This window comes from Bidens hawaiensis, unplaced genomic scaffold (genome assembly GCF_021521415.1).
Source record: "Bidens hawaiensis isolate Kalapana, Puna unplaced genomic scaffold, B.hawaiensis_p1.1 tig00007840_1, whole genome shotgun sequence".
Taxonomy (NCBI): domain Eukaryota; kingdom Viridiplantae; phylum Streptophyta; class Magnoliopsida; order Asterales; family Asteraceae; genus Bidens; species Bidens hawaiensis.
Genome location: NW_027491543.1, coordinates 101,507 through 124,136, shown reverse-complemented (window position 1 = coordinate 124,136; position 22,630 = coordinate 101,507). Strand labels below are relative to the sequence as shown.

General features: G+C 33.5%; 1 protein-coding gene across 2 annotated transcripts; it reads left to right on the top strand.

Annotated features, from left to right (window-relative positions):
- The first annotated feature begins 214 nt into the window (after window positions 1–214).
- Window positions 215–6,304, top strand: LOC143636247 (protein TIFY 4B-like). Of its 2 annotated transcripts, none has more exons than XM_077103892.1 (8): window positions 215–422; window positions 526–665; window positions 911–1,032; window positions 3,706–3,796; window positions 3,875–4,013; window positions 4,307–4,372; window positions 5,415–5,475; window positions 5,558–6,304. In XM_077103892.1, exons 1-8 carry the CDS (start codon window positions 290–292, stop codon window positions 5,688–5,690), a joined length of 885 nt encoding a protein of 294 aa, XP_076960007.1. In that variant the 5' UTR covers window positions 215–289; the 3' UTR covers window positions 5,691–6,304. The 2 variants fall into 2 exon arrangements, with proteins under 2 accessions (XP_076960007.1, XP_076960008.1); XM_077103893.1 differs by having other exon boundaries at window positions 5,552–5,679.
- Window positions 6,305–22,630: the final 16,326 nt, after the last annotated feature.

Here is a 22,630-nt window from a genome sequence, read left to right as displayed (position 1 = left end):
CATACGTATATAATTTCCAAGTATAAAACCAACAATAGAAATATACATAGAGTGAATACGTGGCAGTACGGGGTGACAACTTGCAGGCTTCCTACTGGTCAACCAATAAAACCTTATTGTCCCAAACTCACACGACAAAACTCACTCACTCACTCACTCACTCACTCTCTTCCAATTTCCCCCAAATCCCTTCAATAATAATAATAATAATAATAATAATAATCATGAAATTAGGTCAAAATCAATACAATTAAACCTTCTATTTTGGCCTTCAATTCCTCCATCCACCATGTCAACCGACGATCCACCGTTCTCCTCCACCACCGCCACGTCAGCACTCGACAAACCACTCCACCAGCTCACCGAAGACGACATTTCGCAGCTCACGCGCGAAGACTGCCGCCGCTTTCTTAAACAAAAAGGTTGTTATTGTAACTAATTTGTAACTTAATCTGTTAGCAGTGTTGTTGTGGATTGTAACTGTAACTGAATTTTGTTGTGGATTGTAACTGAATAATTTGTTAGGTATGCGGCGGCCGTCGTGGAACAAATCGCAGGCGATCCAGCAGGTGATTATGCTTAAGGCGTTGCTTGAACCGCCCCCCGAGTCCGATGACGGTGGCCGGAAAGTGTACATTCGCCAACAACAAACCCTAGCCACTCGTGTGAGTTATTATTATTATTATTATCTTTAATTATTTATTAGGAAATAGTTAGTGATAATATTAATTATATTATATGGTTAACAAAGTTACAACAACACGCTTATGCTTTATGCTTTTGTGTATTATATTAATACATTATTATATTATATTGTATTACTAGTTGATCCTTGATTAGGTTAGGTTACTACTGTGTTACCTGCTAACTTTGAAAAATAATACAAATTATGGAAAATTATGGAATGTAGGTCCAGAAAGGAACAAGTGCCGATACGGAAATCTCTCTTTCTGCGGAGGAATCAGTTCCCGGTCACCATAATGATGTGGAGAAGTCGGATGTTTTGGGGGATAATGATTCTGCTCCTACAAGGTAACTTCTTAAACCATGTTATTGCTTTCGGATGTAATTATTATATATGTGTTGTGGTTGATTTCGGATGTAATTATTATGTATGTGTTGTGGACCTGTGGTTAACTTCTTAAATCATGTTATTGCTTTCGGATGTAATTTCGGATGTTATTGCTTTCGAATGAAATGCTATATTGTATAGTTTCTATTGTGCTGTGGTTGATGGTGCATGATGAATGTGGGTCAACCTATTAGATAATTGAGGTTGTGGATTATACATACAATGATGAGACTTGTATTGTTTGTAGTGTTATGCATTTTTTTCTTAGTCGTTTCTTGATTGTTGGTTAGTATTATAAACGCTAATTAATGATAAAAGTTAGAAGGGATCAGTTAAGTTTAACTGGATTTATATTTGTATCATGTCTTTTCAATAGTACGAGAACGTGGTATTAAACTTCTTGCCTAGGATATACTATACCCTGCCTTTACTTTACTTTCTTATTTGTGATAAACATACAAATATTCATCACGAATAGGAAGCTAAACTTAAGGCGGTGATATGATATCATAGGAAAGTAGATTAACATCACATTCATGCATTATTGAAAAGACTATAATAGAAATATGAATCCAATTGAATTTAGAAGTTCCCGTTTCTAATTTCTATCATTAATTAGCATTCATTAGACTAACTAGCAATCAAAAAATGATAAAAGTAGAATATGTAACACTATAAATAATGCAAGTCTTGTCACTGTATGTGAGTCCTCAGATGTTGCATTTTTGGAAGTTATGTCTAGTTGTCTATGTTAGGCAGCTTCCACCTTCTCGGATCCTAAATAAACAGTTGCTCAAACTTTGCTTGCTTCAGTAATTTTTACTTAATGTTGAATTTTGAGGTAAACAGAGCATGCTCGAACAAAATTGTATCTTAGCCTGTACTATAAGTTTTACAAACCATATTATGTTACAAGCCAAACAGAAAAACTCAACTCAAAAGAGTAGTCTGACAGGTGAGGGAACCCATTTGGCTTATAAACCCCACATCAGTTGCCCATACAACCGATGTGGGACAAGTCCCATACTTTGCAATGGTTTCAGTCCGTAACAATGCACCCTCCTTAAGGGCCAACGTCCTCGTTGGTCACGGCTGGCTCACTCCAAGCCACCATTCCGAGTCCTCGTTGGTCACGGCTGGCTTCCTCCAGGCCACCACTCCAAGGTTGGCTCTGATACCAATGTTACAAGCCAAACAGAAGAACTCATCCCAAAAGACTAGTCTGATAGGTGAGGGAACCCATTTGGCTTATAAACCCCACATCAGTTGCCCATACAACCGATGTGGGACAAGTCCCATACCTTGCAATGGTTTCAGTCCGTAACAATGCACCCTCCTTAAGGGCCAACGTCCTCGTTGGTCACGGCCACGTTGGTCACGTTACAAGCCAAACAGAAGAACTCAACCCGAAAGACTAGTCTGATAGGTGAGGGAACCCATTTGGCTTATAAACCCCACATCAGTTGCCTATATAACCGATGTGGGACAAGTCCCATACCTTGCAATGGATTCAGTCCATAACAATGCACCCTCCTTAAGGGCCAACGTCCCTGTTGGTCATGGCCACGTTGGTCACGGCTGGCTCACTCCAGGCCACCACTCCGAGCCCTCGTTGGTCACGGCCACATTGGTCACGGCTGGCTTCCTCCAGGCCACCACTCCGAGGTTGGCTCTGATACCAATGTTACAAGCCAAACAGAAGAACTCAACCCAAAAGACTAGTCTGATAGGTGAGGGAACCCATTTGGCTTATAAACCCACATCAGTTGCCCATACAACCGATGTGGGACAAGTCCCATACCTTGCAATGGTTTCAGTCCGTAACATATTAATATATCTATGTGTGTGCATATGTGTACTGCTTACAAACCAAACAAAGCAAGTTTGAGACTTGAGTTCTTAAATCCCAACTGATCTAGAAAATCAAAATTTCTTTTCATGTTTCAGCTCTGTTTTGATATGTTAGTCTTGTGAAGGCTAATGATTTCAGGTTCCTTACAATTAATGCAATCTACAAAGAAATACAAAATTGAGAAATAAGTTTACATGAAGTTTATACTTGTATCTTACTCCTCTAGTTATTTTCGCCCTGAACGCTTTGGTGGCTGGCAACTCACTCACTAGACCATTAAACTTACTATATGGTTGAGACTTGCAGGAGTTACGGTTCTTTACTTATTTTTTTCAGATTTGCATCAAATAATTATCTGAAAATGGGTGTTAGAAAATGTAATTCATATTATACGTGCGGTGTAAGTACATTCTCGTCTGAGTTCACCATGGATCAGATTTCATATAATCATATGTATGTTTAAGGTGTACTGTGTATACCCAATTGTCATTCACAGTTTATGAATAAACTAACACTATAAAAACATACAAACATTGTGTATCACATGCATGATACTCATAGGAAGAATAACATTGATACATGATATGAGATTGTAAATATTACATAAATGTAAATAATCTTAATAGTTATGAATTGCAACATATATTTTTCATCACTCAAATGCTAGATATATTTGATATATGTTGATTATTACTTAATTTCAAGGGGCAAATGATTATCAGATTAAGATTTCATTATTATGTGGATTCTAGACTGCCAACTTTTTACTTGAATCTTCCAGGATTGTGGATGGGATAGAAGCGACAAAAGGACAGATGACAATATTTTATAGTGGCAAGGTGAATGTCTATGATGATATTCCAGCTGATAAGGTATATGATATATCTTTTACGAACTTTTTAGCTGTTAGTTTTTTTTAAACAGTGAGCTCACTAAATGACCAATTTCAGGCACATGCGTTATTCCAGCTTGCTGCAAGCCCGCTCCAGTATTCTCAAGAAGATCCATTTGATGGAAGGATGTTGCAATCTTCTAGCATCAATGTGGGACGAGATTTTCCTCATGTACCCACGCCAGTCCTGCAGACAGGTTTGTCAATTTATAACCAACAATGTGCAATAGCTCAAAGAATTTAAGAACTTATAATTATTATTTTTTAAATACTTGAAAAAATATGATCAAGTCAGAGACAATTATGCTTGTGGGTGTTAAATGTACTTACAGTTTGAATTGTTGGTTGATCTTAGCCCCATTACTTTGTTTAGTTCTTAATTAAAAAGTGGTCAGAGTTGAAATGTTATTAGGCAATTAGATAGAAGTGTTTATGGGTGTAGTGCATGGTTTCATGCATTATTTCTGATCTTTTTATGTATTCTCAACAGTGAGAATGACGGATAGCCATAGGCTGCACAGGGAAGAAAGCCATATATCACGTGAAGATAACTCTGGTAACTATGCAAAATCACAAATCTTTTATCAAATTTCCCTTTTGCTGTTTATGCACTAGAATCATTACTAAATTGTGATATTTTGTGAATCTCCATGACTCTATAGTCTATCCTTGCCACATTGATTTTGCTTTACTTGATTAGACTCAAATGACCCATTTCCTTTTTAGCAAAATTCTTTGATGTTAGTTGTTTGACTAGTTATCAATATAGTATAACGCAATTTGATCCATTTTAAATAGATGGGTTAAATTTCTTTATCTTAATCAGCAGGCTTTCGTGTCTGTGTTTTATATATAGAAATAAACAAGAAAAAGTTCTAGCCATTTCCTTAATCCTTATGTTTCTGTGCAAATAGGGCCGTTAGCGAGCCAAGCCGAGCTGAGACAAGCTAGGGTGGGCTTGGGCATGGCTCGTTTATAAAGCGAGATGGAATGTTGAGCTCGAGCTAGTTAATGGCTTGTTTATCAGTTTATGTATGCGTTACGCGTGCACACACACGCCCATATATATACATAATGCAGAGTTTCTAAACTATATAATTCATTGTTTATATATATTAAAATTTAGGCTTTACTTATAAACAAGCAATATTAGGAGAATTTTCGATTTTTTAATTGTATTTTTTCATTAAAATAGGCATCCTTGATAAATGGGTAGTCATTAGGTAGGTATTTTTGTTATGATGGTAGATGATCTTGTGGCTAAATAGAAACTTGATTAATACCTTTTTAGTGAAGGTGGCATTTCTGACCTGCTTATGATTTGTTTTTTTTTTTTTTTGTTTTTTTTCAATCTCTGACTACTCAAAAAGGTAAAGTAAAGAAAATGTCTCAAAATCATACAAAGCGTATTTAACGTGCTTAAATTCTAATCATTTTATTATTGAACTTATATCGTTATTGAAATAACCCTAAAAAGTGTTTTGGGTCAACCTAACACCTCTAAGTTGTTGAAAATCAAGGATTTTACTTTGCATGGTTTGTTTTGAGCCCGTTCTCTTTTTAACATTTTTCTCTTGTTTTGTAATTAATTTTATAAGCTGAAGGTTCAGCAAGCAGAAAAGCATCCGTCCAAAGATACCTAGAGAAACGAAAAGACAGGTATCTTCGACTCTACGTGCAACAATCGTTTAATTCATTATTTTATTTTCTTTTTCGGTTCTCACGTTGTTGTTAGGTGAAGGTTTAAGAGCAAGAGGAAAGTAGGAGATGTTTATGCTAACCATCAGAATAACCTACATGAGCAGTTTAGTAGGAGTGCCACTCGCTCCCCGCCTCCAGTCAGACCGCCTAACACCCCTAACCGCTTTAACTGAAGTTAAGTTATGTATTCAAGAGTTTAAGTCTCTCTCGCACCCTTGCCGACAAAAGGTAGTGTGGTTTTATTTATGGCATCTCGTTATTAGATTTAGAATTTTAGCTTAAAAGAAAACAGGTCAAGTTGGTTGAACTCGCCATTTGTTCAAAAAGTTAAATTAGCTTTCTAATAATATGGTTTTTTTAATCATATTTGACACACTAATTATTTATGAAAAAAGTTTAAATATTCTGGACAAAAAGTGTTCTATGTCTATGTCAACCGAGCACTACTAGGAGTCTAGGACCTAGGAGTGTAAACGAGCCAAGGCGCTTATGAGCTACTCAAGATTGGCTCGCTAAAAGCTCGAATCAAGAATCGAGTCGAGCTTAAATGGGCTCGAGCCTAAAAATAAGCTTGTTTAATCAATGAGCGCGGGCCCAAGCTTCACTTATCGAACCGAGTTGTTTTGCAAGCCTAAATAAGCCTACATTTATATATAAGTTTATTTTACATGTATTTTTCTTATATGAATTATTATTACATAGAAAACTATGATATAAATAACTAAACAATATATGTTATGTTGTATGTAAAAGTTATAATCTAATATACACAAAAACATAATTATAAACGTGTATAAGTTAAAAATAAACGAGCCGAGCCAAGCTTGAGTTAAAAAACCACTCACGAGCCAAGCTCAAGATTGAGAAAAGCTTTGGGACTTTTCATGCATTTCAATTACATGTGATCTTGGTTGACACTTATGAGCATATCGATACTTTTGAGTTTGTGTAGGTATGGACTAACGGAGGCCGTTCCTGTGAAGATGACGAAGGATGCCAGAAACCTTTTAGCATTCATCAATGGTAAATACGTAGGCATGAATCCAGTTTCCTAGTTTAGTACTTCGGTTTCCTAGTTTGATGTTTTTGAGATGCTGCTTGCTTTCATAGTTTTGTCATCGGGAATAGTTTGTACAATGTTTGTGTTTGTTTTAAGGCGTTTGAGAGTAACGATATCTTCAATAATTGTATTTGACTTTGACCATCTTTAGTTTATGTTTTAGCTTATTAATCTTTAATTTTCCACACTTGTATTTGGTCTTCAAGATTCGTGTTTTCATAGATTTGGAATGGAGGTGCACAAAACAGCAACCGGAACCTATTTGTAACTCGGAACCGGTATTGAAACCGGTTTTTACCCAACCCATAGGCCCCTACTTGAACTGGCAAAACCCGATCCTTTCCTCCTAACAAACGATTTCAACCGGACCCGGTTTTGTCATGACCTGGTTTTGACACAAGATTGTCACCTCAGGGTATAAAGTAATGAAAACCAAAAAAGATTGAAAATTTTGTTTGATTTGATGTTCTTTTTTTTATATCCACAAATCAGTTATCCAGGTAACATAGAGGTTTTCCGTAGGGGTAGTTTGGTAAACTAGCTAACACCTCAATGATACAATTTTCAATTTTGTAAAGACTTTTAAAAGTGTGTGGCTATCCATCCACTCCACTTAATAAGCCATAATTGTTTTGTTGGAAGCAGGTTTTTATTATTTTTTTTTTTCAGTAAGAGGAATTGCATGACGTGCAATTCTCTCGTGCCTCCGGGTGTCCCGGTACTAACGGGGACGGTCAACACCATCCCAGGTGCCTGCATCGGAACTGAAGAAAAAACACCTTAAGCGGGTTAGCTAAGTCGATTCTTCTAATGTTCAACTGTTTCTCATTGATCAATTTTATTAAAAAAGAAAAAAAATTGATGAAATTGGTGAAAGATAAGCATTCATGTGATTAAAAGATGGATAGGAGTAGAATGATGTGACGCTAACGTGGAGTAAAGAGAGCGTGAAAGATGGTCATGGCCTTATGGGTGAGAGAAGCACTCCCACCACCTTTAAGAAACCATTTAAAACGTTTAAATTGTTAATATTTTATGTAAGCAATCTATTATAACCACTCAATAACTAGTGTATTGTCGTTTATCTTCTATCATGACTCGTGAGTCAATGAGTTCTCTTTTCACGTCTACATCTGCATTGATTCATGACAAGTAGGGTGAGGATGTCGTCACTTTTGCAAATGACGACTTATAATGATTCAAACCATACTCATGACACGTGTTAAAAAAGAGAACAAGATATGTAAATGAGGTTTTTTTTTGTAATTTTCAGAAACCAGTGATTCATCGCGGAAGTGATTTCGCGTCATGTTGTTATTCTCTATATCAACAATACCAGATAAACCGTGAAGCATAAAAGGGTCGCAAAGTAATCCTCATTGGAAAGAAGTTTTCGATGGACTAGTATAAAGTCGCATCATTTAATTTTTGACTATCAAACTTTCAAGGAACAAATCACAATTGTCCTTCATGACATCCAAGGTAGCCTAACCTTGATATTTAATTGTTTCAGTATGCATTATGCCTAATATGTTCTTGCAAAACATTCGAACTCAAGGAAAATTTAAATAAAGGTTTATAGCAAACCCATACATGAATTAAAAAGACAATTATGTGGATCAAAGAACATTATGCTTCACGATCATACCATACACGCCTAAGTTAATTATTCAAGATAACGTTAGGCTCATACACTTTTTAGTATATAGAGAAATCAAAATATAAAGGTATGATGATAAAGGGGTTTAAGATCATCTAGAGATAATTACAAAGTTCAAAACGTAATACGCGTTTAAACTAAAAGACCACAAAATATGACTTAATTTATAAAAAAATGTCTTGACAATGAGAATTGAATCCAAAAATGCAAAGCTAAAGATGTCTAATAAACTAATTTCATAAAACCAAAAGATCCTTGTATAAATGCGCTTTAAATATAATTAGTATTTTGAGCCCGCATGTTACGGTGTGACCGTTAAACTGAACTAAAAAACATACATAAAAACATTAAACCACACAAGTAATACTACGTGTTAACTCATGAAATTTAGATCGAGACAAAACATTATCGTAATCATATACGTAATTTAGGTAAACCACATGCCGCATGGAATTTATTCACCCATTTTATTTTCTTTATTAATAAATAAATATTTACATTTAAAAAAGAAAGACTAAAAATCTAAAAAGAAAATGAAAGACTAAATCTGTCCCTTTTAACTTTTGCACCATTTCTTCACCATATTAAACAAGGACAAAACCATGTCTGCTTTGAATAGTAAAACCATCAAATGTGGTTAAGATAACCCATGCATTTGGCACTTGTACTATGTGCATAGAAAGTACCAACATAATTGAATAGTGTTATTTTTTTATACCAAATTTTATAAAAAAAAATCAAATAAGACCACATATAGATAGCAAGAAGCTTAAAATATAACGAGGGAACCTAGAAAACCAACTAACAACAAACCTACAATTAATAAATGACCAACTAACAACAAACCTAAAGTAATTTAGTAGTGTTTTACTGTTTTATACTCAAAAGATAGGTTGTTATTTAATATATACATAATATAATATTAAAAAGGTTTCATTTAATATAGACATAATCTATATCTATATCTATATTATATATAAAAGAAGAGTGATGAGCACAAACGTCTTTTCATAATTGTGTGCGAAGGACAAAACTGACATTTCATAATAGGGCAAGAAAAGTAATTTGTCAATCCTAAAGCTCTTTGTACAACATCATGAAGCTTCAAATTTTAAGACATTACTCTTCAATCCTTTAGAAAACAAAAGGTTATGGTTTACATGTGTTATTATTATAGATTATTATTATCATTATTATGGTGACTATCCACATTCTTAACTCCCATGTGTTATTATGTTTCTATTAACTTTGTTAGCCTATATATAGTGCATTCTTGTGCTTCTATTACACAAACATACATACATACCAATGAATAACAACCTCTCTTTTCTCCACTTATCATACCCTCAACCTCCATTTTCTCCATTTATCATACCCTCTATACACTATTTCTCAAGGTTCGAAGGATGTAATAAGGAAAAGTTGAGGCGATTTGGGCTAAGGAAAAAGATGATAGTGTAAAGTTCGGACTAAACTATAAGCACACTTTTGGTAATGTTGAAAATTTGTAAAAACACTTTTGGTAGTATTGGAAATTTGTAAAATCGATGGATAATACAATATGTATGAAAACAATCCATAAATGGTTTTTTTTAAGAAACATTAGTGAGCATGTTAGCAATATTGAGATTAATAAAGTCTATGGTTTAAATATGTTATTAAGTGATTATCCATATTCTTAACTCCTATGTTTCATTATGTTTCTATTAACTTTGTTAGCTTATATATAGTAGCTTGTTTTTTTTAACCAAAGTTGGTTACCACAACCCTGTCATCGTCATCGGCCGTCAACAATAAGGTGGGAGGATATTGACGAGAGCGATCATTAGATTACTCCCATGGTCTCCTAACATTATGTACTGGTGAGTACCTAATTAAACAATAACAATTAAAAACCTCCAAAATTTTAAGTTGTATTAAATATATATTACTCATAAATTGCACGAGGATTGATGGTATACATTGCTCAATTGATTAATAATAAAACCTCTTCCTCCTTTATAGCTATATAAACATAGCATTAATGGCTTCGTCGCCTTACTTACCGCCGACGAGGCGTCTCAACTTACCGGTAAATCACCACCACCAACCACTTTGTACCTCATGTGAAGTAGTACCTAATTTGTCACCACTTGCAAGTTGGCAGTTTTATACCATAGTAAATTACAAAAGATATAAAGAAAGATATGTAGATTTGCTTTATTTGAAAGTCTACCATGTCTCTTTCTTATGAAACAAAAAAATTACCATGTGAATACTGGTTTCTCGTTACTTACTCATATTCAGTATCCTTTTGATTTCCATGATTTGTTTTTCATTTTCAAAGGCTTTCCGGTTGAAATATTTTCACTTCACCAAGGTCTCACCCACTGCTCCAGTAGTCCGGTAGTCCCCCCTATGTGAATTACCTATACTTAAATAATAATTAATGAAGAATATATCCTTTTCACACCCATTCAACCCTACAGTAAACACACCTTTACCCTCATTCTAAGAAATTATAACCACTATCAAACACATATTAATTACAATAACTCATCAATTTATATTCCTACATACATATTCAAAAAAAATGAAACCCACACTCCATTTACTCACAACTTAATATCTATATTGATACATGCATTCAATGACAGCTTCATATTCACCAACACCCCCTACATAGTCCCACTCCTCATAACCAAACTTCTCACTCTTGATGTCCATGCATGACCTACGACAAAAGTGTAAATAATTAAGACAACATTTAGATGTGAGTTTAGAAAGAAGCTGCGTGAAAATTGGAAATCAAAAGGAACCATACCAGAATAAGAATTAAATGACTACAGTTATTTTCATACACAATTTAGGTTGTTATTACGCATTATACGTCACTGAAAGTTGTTTATCCCAAAATGAACAAAACTAAAAGCAAATGAGTGATATACAAATCAAATAGCAAAAGCAAGAAAGATGAATTCCTAAACCAACCAACTGCAAAGTTTGAAGACTTCCCATCCTGTACATAACTAAATTATACGGTCTGATTAATTTAGACCAAAATTCATAACGATTAACTTCAAGAACGCCATGCAGCAATCCAAATATATAAAAACTACTGCTCTAAATTATTAAACTGAAATAACAAACTAACAAATATCATCCCTAACATCATGCATGTAAATATCACATCCTTGAACATAACCTACTATTTATCATTTGAAGTTGTATTAATAAGATGCCCAAATGTTTAAACAAATATAGTTTAATGATTAACATATTTAATTGCATGTAATACTGTTAGAAGTTTTAGAATATAGGGAGTCTAAAGTGATTAATGACATTAAAGCTGTATAGTGCTATTTGATTATTGTTTCCACTGCTTAATTGATTCTAACAACAATTAGATTCATTTCCGTCAAGCTATTAAAATCAAACCAGCACATTACTCATTACCGGCTTGGAGTGGGAGAAATGGAGTTGGTGCAACTACCACCATGTGGCGACTCAACTACCACCATGTTCTGATCTTCTTTCGTTGCCACTTCCTCTTTTTTTTCTTCTTATGGTGACGTTTTGATCTCCATTGTTGGCTTTCCCATGATTAGTGTTTCTAAATATATAAGATCGCCAACAGGGTCAAATTCTTCTTGTTCTTCAAAAACTGGTAAACCCACCAATTCATCACCAAACTCATCCTCCCAAGATGGTACATGCTCCTCCTCTTCGTCATCTTCCATCTGGTCAAGTGGCTCCACAACGGCATCTTCGCTCGGATTCGTGTAATCAGGTAGCTCCAACTCCATCTATTCTATCACGCCCTCATCATTATTATTCCAAAATTCATCATCTGTTTCATAGACGGCTTCCTGCTCCTTGTAAGAAAAACTCTCATTTTGAATTTTAGCACTTATCTCGTCTAACCTAGCTTCGAGTTCCTCTATCTTACGAAGTCTTTCTCTTTCTATCAACTTATCACGCCTGGCTTCAAATTCCTTAATCTTTTGAAATCTTTCACGTTCCTCTTGTTCGGCTCTTTCCAACACCTTCTATATAAAATACTCCTAAACTGACTCGATCTATTAAACATATTAACTAAACTCGATAAAATAAAACACAAACTAAATTATCCTAAAAACGACTAGACACGCTAAATCTAAGACACGAACTCACAACACACACCACAACTCAAGACACAAAAAAGACCAATTAACCAATTAAGTTCAATCAAAGCTAGTTTCGCTATCGCCTAAGTATCCCCGGCAACGGCGCCAAAAACTTGATGTGCGAAACGCGGTCTATAAAAATATAACCTAACCTAGACACTCTAGTTTTAAATTTATAATCTAGACTATCCTAATGCTAGACCACTAGACAGGCAAGTGTACCTATCAACTGTAGTAAAGCCTAATGAAGTCCGGATATCGAACCCACGGGACACCGGCGACACCTAAACTAGACTCTGACTAATAACTTAAATAATATATTTAATTGATTTTTGTGTTTTTTTTAATTATTAACTATAAATTAAATAATATTTAAACTAAAACTGACACGAAAACTAGACACAGACAAATCGGACTGGAACTCAAATATGGGGAACAACTACCTAGGCAAGGAATCCTACTAGTCAACTCTTAAACTCTCGGAATTGGATTAATGAATGGTACCGTATTCTAAAAATATGAAATTAAGGAATAACTAAAGTATGCTAGATCTCCTCCCGGTCTCACCAACAATACCTAAGAACCCTAAATATCATGTAAGCTCAACGGTTTAATGGTTCGGATCACCTCCCGGTCTCACCTTACCTAACTATGCTAAGGTACCCAAAGATAAAATTACCTCTCGGTCTCTCTAATCACAAAACACCCTAAGGCGTAAAGGAGTATTTTTATTGAATTCAGTTATAACTCGGATCTGTAAGAATCTAAAGGAATCTAAGGTAACTCACTCTCGTGCAATCACTACCCAAACACGCAAAAGATCAAAACAGACGACACTTAATTACCTCCCGGTCTCTCAAGTGACAGAATATAAGGTATCTCTAAACTCTCAATTACCGTTCCTATGAAATACGTTAACTATATACCATAAACTAGTTGTAAACACACAGTAAACAACCTAATATGCATCCATACATGAAAGACATTCACAAAGACGCATATGGAGCAAAAATTGATAACAAATTAATACCAAATACGCATATGCATCACAACTAAATAAAATAAAAACTTTACCAAAGCATGAACCAATCAATAAATAATCCAAAACCAAAAATAAAACAAGTTTAAAAAGTATTCATCCAAGCCCAGGCAGTATAACAAGTTTAGCCCGCCACAATAATAGATGAAACAGAGATATAACAAATAATACGATTCATCGAAAAAGAAATAAATATAGTTGAGCTACTAGCCTGGAAGCTTGGTTAAATTAATTCACGTGCTAGGTAGCTTGCTTCTTTATTCCAAACGCACCAAAAGATGGCTCTGCCTTAACTTGCGTGACTTTTTAATCTGCCCAAGCTACCACCACCAAGGGTGGCGCCTCACTTGATTGGAATTTTTTTCCTCTCGTCTGTAGGGTTATATATATATATATATATATATATATATTATTAAAGACTAAAGCCCACCGACTTTTTTCTCCGAAGCTTGCGTCCAAAGACTCCAATTAAATACCACCACTTACTATAGTTTGCTTTCTGGCCCATTTGTTTTGTTTATCAAAAACAAATTAATCAATTTAAACCTTTGTTCTAACAACAACACATTTGAACCTTCGTAGCTTTCATTATTATTATTATTATTATTATTATTATTATTATTATTATTTTTGACTATTCACTCGTTGGTCTCAAGTTTAGTAAAAATACTCTATTTTAGCTCGTTGTCTCATAAAACCTTAACAACCCACATATGAACCAATTTGGAATAATATTCAATAAAAGCCTGGCTCAAATATACTTAAAAGTATAGGAAATATTTATATAATATTATGTATATTTTAGACCACATCATTGGTTCAATTTTATTAACTTTCCATCGTAGACAGTTCTTTATGTAGTTTGTGTTTGTTGATGCAGTTTGTGTTTGTTTCTTTTTATTCCTTGTAACTTTGGACTCTTTAATAGTTCGATTTTGGGTTTTTTCCCCTTTAAAGTTGGCCTTTATTTGTTTACATATCTAGAATTTAGGGGTTTTATTACTGGAAAATTGGCTTCAAAGATTTATCCCAAAAAAAGGGTAAAAACTAACAATATTAGATGTTGTTAACCATATTACCTCATAATATTTTTATACATTATATGCACTTTAAAATATAAGTTTAATAATATGGGTAGAATAACAAACAATCTATAAGTCAGTTTCAAGTTTCAAATTTTCAAGCTATTAAAATCAAACCAACACATTACCGGCTTGGACTGGGAGAAATGGAGTTGGTTTAGCTTTATTAACTTTCCGTTGCAGAAAGTTGTTGATGTAGTTTGTGTTTGTTGCTGCAGTTAGGTTTCTTTCTTTTTATTTCTTGTAACTTTGGGCTCTTTAATAGTCTGATTTTAGTTTTTTTTTTCTTTAAAGTTAGCTTTTATTTGTTTACATGTCTAGAGTTTAGGGGTTTTATTACTAAAAAATTAGCTTCAAATATTTTCTCAAAAAAAAAAGTAAAAAGTAACAACGAAAAACCACGAGTTTATGATCATATGGATCAAACAAAGGATATGCAACAAAAGGCGACATATTTTTAGTATTTAAAATAAATGCATAATAAGATAATGCATAATTCACACTTATTTTTCATTTGCTCTTAGGGCTTATCGTTTTTATTCTCAGCCTCCTATGTATTTAAGTTCATCCCTTAAAGCCATATTAAATAAAATAACTCATCATTTTATATTGATGAAATGAAACTCACACTCCATGAAGTCACCAATTAACGCCTATTTATGCATGCATTGAACCTCAACATTTCCTATACTATACAAGTTATAATTACCCTTACTTTCCTACAACATCTATGAAACTCACACTCCATGAAGTCAGCAATTAACACCTATTTATGCATGCATTGAACTTCAACATTTCCTACACTATATAAGTTATCATTACCCTTACTTTCCTCCAACATCTATGTTCCTTTCTTGCACCACTACAGCCCATGAATATGGTCTGCTTACCTCTCGACATCACATGCTAATACGCTTGGATGCCATCGAAGTTGTTAAATGTAGGTCTGTGTGCAGGTAATGGCGTGACATGATATCAACACCGGAGTTTGAGGCCGCTCACTACCCCCGTTCGGGTATTGCAGCAAAGCAAAGAACTGTTTTAATACATGATTTCAACTACTTAACTTATTCGATGAACCTGAAACACAACACTTATGGTCCAGAGACAATAATTTCATTCCCGTTCCAGAACGGCCTCACGGGTGCAGAAATACTAGCACACTTGGATGGTCTATTGGGTATTTGCTTCAACGAAACCAGTGAGATGGTCCTCCTGTGGATTTGATCTTTCCTTAATTTTGCACACATTAATCTTTCAATCTGCTCAGCTGAGATAATAGTTAAATAACATATAATAGATTGAAGTTTAGGGTGTTGATATTTATAACATAATTGGTGGACCCAATGTGACTTGGATTAGCATAAACCCATTAGGTGTACGACGCCTTTCGCACGCCGATTGAAAATTATCTCTACAACAATATGTCACATAAGGCAGGCTGGATTATGTAACAAATTGTTTTTGTGTTTGGTGCAATTGCCTCATGCAATGTTTGCTGCTTTGTTGCTCAATTATTTGTAAGTTTTTGTTAAATTTTATATTTATATGAGTTGAGATAATTTAATAGGTAATATCGGACAACAATGAAAATAGCAGAAGGTCTTTCTTTGTTGCATTTAACTTCTTAAATAGCTTCTCACACTCTAAGTGGCATTTTAAACTAAAATGTGTAATGTTAATATACATTTTAACTGTGCAAAGTAATTAATATAATTTGACTATACATTAGACTTAATATATAATTTACGGGTATGGATAGGAAAATGGTTGTTATCAAACCAAGTAACATTGAAATTCATAATGGAAATAAACCGTTTTATGTCACGTTTGCTCAAAATAAAGAAGAGAGAATGACAAAAGTCCAGATTTTCTGTTGCTTTTTAAGCTTTTGAAAACAATTTTCTTTGGTTTATTATTTGGTTGAAAAATATTGAACCAAAATATTAAATATGCTTAGTCATTTTGTTAAGTTATAGTTAATTTATTATTAATTCATGTAACTAAAAATATTTGGGTAAGACGTCGATGCTTCCATCAATGGTACATAATGTTATCAAGTTAGTTCATGGTCAAGGAAGTCAAGGATAATACTTAAGTTAGTTTTACTCTAAACAAAGTTTATGTTATTATTCAATTTAACGGTTCATCAATATTAATTTATATACTAAATAATATAAAAATATATATACTTATCCGGTTCTTGACTCTGGTTCGACTAATCCAATTGGTCGTACGGATATACCAACAAACACGTCATCGCCAACACCTTAATACGATCCCGCCGCAACGCGCGGACACTTATGCTAGTTATATATAAAGGAAGAGTGACGGGCAATAGAGGTATTTCACAATTACATGACAAGGGTAAAAGAGACATTTCATAATTGGACATAAAAAGTAATTTGCCAATATGTCAATTCGTTTTTAAAGCATTTGATGCAAGTTGATGAAGCTTCATGTTTTATGATATTACTCTTTTATCCTTTGAAGATGCAAAAGGTTTAGACTTTAACTTAATTGATTGCCCAATAAACTACTTCATTATTTAGGGATGCAAAAAGTTTAGCCTTAATTTAGTTTCTTGTAGAGTTTAATGCACAATTTAATATCAAATGCAAGGTGTGGAGTGCAAAAACATAAAAAAATAAATATACTATAAGCTTCCATTGATTCTCTTCATACGTGTGTAATTCAATTATCATTCTTATTTCTTCACCATGCTATAAGCTTCCATTGATTATCATGTTATATTAGTTTTGTTTCTATTTATATACACATGATCATTATCATGGTTTGTTCATTATACATGATGTTTCATTTGTGCTTACTGAATTTTGTTTTATTGTATTACAAAGAAAGATTTGGCTTGTCTTTAATATCATATGTTGGAATCTTTTCTCTTGGTTCAGGTGCCACAACTGTTTATGGGCAGGACCTAGCTCCGAGAATTTATATACCCCGGCTGAGTCGAAATAAAAAGGTCCGTATAACTTAAACAAACAATGGATAAAAAAAAGTTGTGAATCAAATATATTTAAAATTCTAGATCCATACCTAAAGTGACGGAACTTGAACATTTTAACTGAGGGGACGGAAATATTGCAAAAGGCAACAAAGAACATAAATCCGAAGAAAAACAAAAACAAATCCAGCTCTTACATGGTCAACAATTTGGTGTAGGCTATGAAAGAATATATAATTAATTTGGATGTTCACTTTTAAAATTAAAGTGACGGAACTTCAACATTTTAATTGAGGGGCCGAAAATATTGCAAAAGGCAAACAAAGAACATAAATCCAAAAAAAGAAAAACAAATCCAGCTCTTACATGGTTAATAATTTGGTTTAGGCTATGAAAGAATATATAATTAATTTGGATGTTCACTTTTAAAATTTTTAAAATAGCATAACTGACCAACTAAATACTCATAATATTACTATGTAAATGGGCTAAAACAGTAACAAGACTAAAACAATTTAACTAGAGGGTCACAAATTGTTCTTTTTTGCATCCACATGCATGTAAATATCAAGGCCATATTATTAAGTAATACTTCCTTACTTTCTCTCTTTTATTAGATAGATAATCATTAACCGGCTTACGCCAAAAATAGGATCACCAATATTTTAATTTTTCAAAAAAGTTTAACCTTTCTAGCTCTATATATATATTGATTTCACATGTATGTTTAAAAGATAGGATAGACTCAAGTATTGCTTAAGATTTTTGTTACAAATATATTCTTCTAAAGAAATATTTTAAAAGAAGTAATATGTTTTATTTATTTGAAAATAGAGTAAGTCATATAAATTTATAACCTGTAAAGTTAGTAGACTGATATAAAGTTAATAGACTGATATAGAAAATAAAATAATTAGATAGAATTAGAAGAAAAAAAACATTAGTCATATTAAATCATTTAGTAATATATAAACTAAAAGTAAATTTAAACCAAACAAATTAAAAATAAATTTACACCTTCAAAAAAGGTATATGCATAAAGTGGCTATTAACAAGTTGTGTTAGAGACCAAAAAGTTTCAATTAATAATAAAATATTAATTTTCTTTCCAAATAACCATCTTTTTCTTCATTTCATTTTCTCTTTACAACTCACCTCATCAAACTTCTATCATTGTTAAAAAAAAGTTTAAAATATAAAAAAAAAATTCACGCCCTTAAAAATTACGTGCCTCAGCCGATTGTCCGACTCGCCCTACCCTATAGCCGACTCTATTAATGGGATCAAGATTTTTTGGATTTCATATGTAATTTGTCTATTTCACAATTGAAAAAATCACTTAAGACACATTTAAGAAGTAAATTTTTATAGATGTCATCCAATTTATAAAATTATTAAGACATGTTGTGGAATTTGACTGGTATAACTAATTAACAGATTGTTGTAGTGTTTATCAACATCAGTGATAAGATTCTATTGTAAGTTACAGTAAACTAAAATATATAATTGAACTTTGCATGCATGATCTAAAGAGAAAGATATATGCTCAGATACCAAATATAGTAAAAGGATACTGAAATATATGAGAGGTAATCTTGTTTGACTAGATTGGATTGTTATGTTTTATGCAAATTGACACAAGAGAGGCCATTTTGTGGTCTTAATACTAACTGCAGTAAAATGTGACTGAAATATAGCCAAGCACATCAAAAGCTCGTTAACTTTTTACATTTTTTATATCTTGCACGTGTACTTTAGCCAAAACTGGGATTGTAAACGCACCGAGCAAGGGTGGCTCATGCTCGGTTTCTCTACAAACGCCAATCCGACTTGTATATCTTAAGAAGCTGAAGTGCTGAGTTCGACCTCGTTTCGTCGAAAACCTCTAGGTTGCTCATCACTCACTGAGTCAGGTCGTTTATGTTTAAAAGTTTTAAAGCATTATAGTGTTTTATATGTATATGCGGGTATCTAGATGTAGCCCAGATGAACTCCATATTATACCTTTTGAATGGTGTGCAGCTTGCAAATGTGTATAGGGGAGGATAGTAATGTCAGTTATACCCTTAGTTCTCTTTGTAATTAAGCTACACAAAGAGGTACATTTGTCTTTTTGGTGCTACGTTTTGACGAGTTTAAGTTTGTGCGGGTGGTAGGGGTTATGTTGTTCGTATTTATTTACCACATGTTTACGCTTACACATTCTGATTAGCTAAATTTTATGTGACAATTCAGACCATTTAGTTATGAGTGAATTGAGTTGGTCAAATGGGTTATAATTGGTTAAAAAATTATTTTTGATGCATAAAACTTTCTAAATTTGGTGTGTAAACGAGTCGAACCGAGCCAAGCCCAAGCTCATTTAGGCTCGAGGTCAACTCCTTTTACTTACGAGATCTTGAGATCGTGTTCAAATTTGGCTCATTTATTATTTTTAATGAATTTATACATTTTTAGTTAATTATTATACATATTTATAATTATCTTTAATATATTTTTTATAGTTATATATTGATAGTATAAACATATATAAAATATACAATATTAAAGTTATGTAAATAATAGGTTAAAGTGATTAGGTTACGAGCTTGAAGATGAATTTTTTTAATACATTTTAATGATTTATGACCTCTAGATTTGTTAGCGTAGGTCTAATTTGCATGATAACCAGACTCACCGCCTAGAAACCCAAAAGCCCGCGTTTAGGTGGTTCAGGATGAAAGTCAAACATATGGTCAACCAAGACCATACACTGTTGTAATTCATCAAGAATCCAAAAAACGGGCATTTGGGACAAAGCTTAGAAGCATTCGTTTTAAAAAGAAACAAGCCATATGACCATGAAATCGTACTGTTTGACCTTCAAGGTCAACGCCAGCCTGTCAAACCCAACCCTAATGGGTGTAACTTAAAGAGGGGCGATATACGTCTATTTATACATCTCGAATCCCGTGTAAAGTTGTGTTTCCGTCATGTTTTAAGTTCGTTTAAGTTCGAGTTTTGTTTATCTTTTATTAATTTAGGTTTTGAGTCAAGTTTTATATATTTATTGTGTTTTAACTCTTTTGGTGTCTTGCATGTTTTACTTAATTCTTTCTATCTTTTCATGCGAAGTTTAAGTACGTTTTGCTCGTTAATGATTACATGATTGTTCCACTTAGCGTTTCAATTTGTTTTCATGTAGATGGTGATTTGTAAGAAAAGAAGGTCTAGAAGGTTCAAAACGTTACTTGGAGTTCAAGAAAGGGATCTAACATGTTTAAATAATAAATAAAAATCAAAAAACAAAAATTCCCCAAAGAGGGCACCGCGCTGCGTTTAGGCAAATGCCCAGGATGCCGTCACGGGGCGCCTAAGCCTCCTGGTCAGCACGTTTTGCAAGTTTTAAGGCGCAGCTCGTTTAATATATAACGGGTGTTAAACCTAGCCGGATGGAAGCAATATAGCAGCCGATTTTGAGAAGGTTTTGAAGGTTTTCAAGTTGTTTTGAAGCTAGGAATCATTAAGATATCAAGGAGCTTCCATTTAATCGATCAAGAAAGGAGTCTTACGGGTTTTATCGCTCTACTTTCTTCGTTCTTGTTATTTATCATGAATCTCTTTTGTTTTCTTTGTTTAGGATTGTTTTTAATAATGATTCTAGGCTAGACTTGATGTCTACCTAGGTTTGATGAACATGTTTAAGACTTGATTCTTGCTTTGGACAATTGTTTGATTATGGTTTTGTTAATTTAATAGTAAAAGACTTGATTTTTCTTTCATGATGCATATGAGTGTTTATTATCTTGATTGATTGTTAATTATAGCTTCACATAGATATTTAATCTTTTGATTGTGTTCTTTAGATTTAGGGTTTATGTTTAATCATTACTTGGTGTTTTGGTTTTTGTGATTAAATGGGCCCATTTGATCATAGAAGTTTGTTGATTGTTGGTTAGGGTTTTGAATGATTTGCTAAATTCCAATAGCTGTAAGGTGAGGAGTTGTTCATGTGTCTTGGTCAATTGCATGCTAGGATAGATAGTGACAATATTCTTGCTTATTGTGTTGATCCATGTTCATAATGTCATGTTAGATTATCAAATTATCTAGGGTTTAGTGTTTCGTAAGATTGCTTGCTTTAGATACTATTAATTAACACTAATTGATGACTTTGCGGAAATCAATTCAACTGATTGCTTAATAATCTAATAATTGTTCTTTGGGATTTCATTTGATTCAGTCAAAGGTCCTTAGGGTTTGTTAGATGAACACGTTTAGAAATCAGTTTCCATAATCATGTTATTTGTCCATTGCTTGATGATTGTTGATGCATGGGATTCTTACCTAGGTAGATTCCTTCTCTGATTGGTTTCGATCTTGTGTTTAGTTGCTTGTTTCTCGTTAACTTGTATATTTACTTTCTTAGTTTAATCTTAGTTTAATATTAGTTTAAAAATCCCCCTTAAAACATAAATTATAAATAGTCGTGTCGTAAGTCGAGTCTAATTAGTTAATTAACGTAATTTATAGAGTCCTGTGGGTTCGATATTCCGGACTTACTTAGCTTAGTACAATTGACCGGTTCACTTGCCGGTGTTTTGTTTAGTTGAGTCTTAGGTCTTGTTTTTATTACTTGTTTAATTTAGTTAATATTTATTGACTGTTTTTAGCACATCAAGGGGTCATAACCCGTTTGGTCAACTAGGCTCTATGAGTCAATTCAACTTCATATAACTTATATAGGTAGGTTAGATGAAAATAGCAGCAAGATGAGTTACTTGCATTTTTACTTGACATAAAAAGTCAACCTTTTGACCAAATAATTGTCTTGGTGACAGTGTGAGACTATTGCAGAAACAATGGCGTATGATCTTGCCATGAGGCTGCTAGAAAAGAGCAAAACTTTTGACAAACAAATTTTATGTTGCATGATTGTTACTAATTTGCATCATATTATGGTGTTTCTGATGCGTGCACAAAACTAAAGACTTGGATGTTCTTTGGCCCAACTTAAGCCGACATAAAGTCTATTGTTTATTTTTGTGCATCACCCCAACACCTGCCACTTCCTATCATACTTGGTAAGTAACATGCGACTCATAATATAACCACATCGTACATATATCAGGTTAAATGATGTTTCACACTGCTTATTAAAAACTACTTTTCGTCTAAATGTC

Excerpts from the sequence above, each read along its gene's own strand:
- LOC143636247 (XM_077103892.1), top strand. The coding sequence starts at position 290 with ATGTCAACCGACGATCCACCGTTCTCCTCCACCACCGCCACGTCAGCA. Across the intron at positions 423-525 it reads CCGCTTTCTTAAACAAAAAG|GTATGCGGCGGCCGTCGTGG; the intron begins GTTGTTATTGTA and ends ATAATTTGTTAG. Across the intron at positions 4,014-4,306 it reads CACGCCAGTCCTGCAGACAG|TGAGAATGACGGATAGCCAT; the intron begins GTTTGTCAATTT and ends TATTCTCAACAG.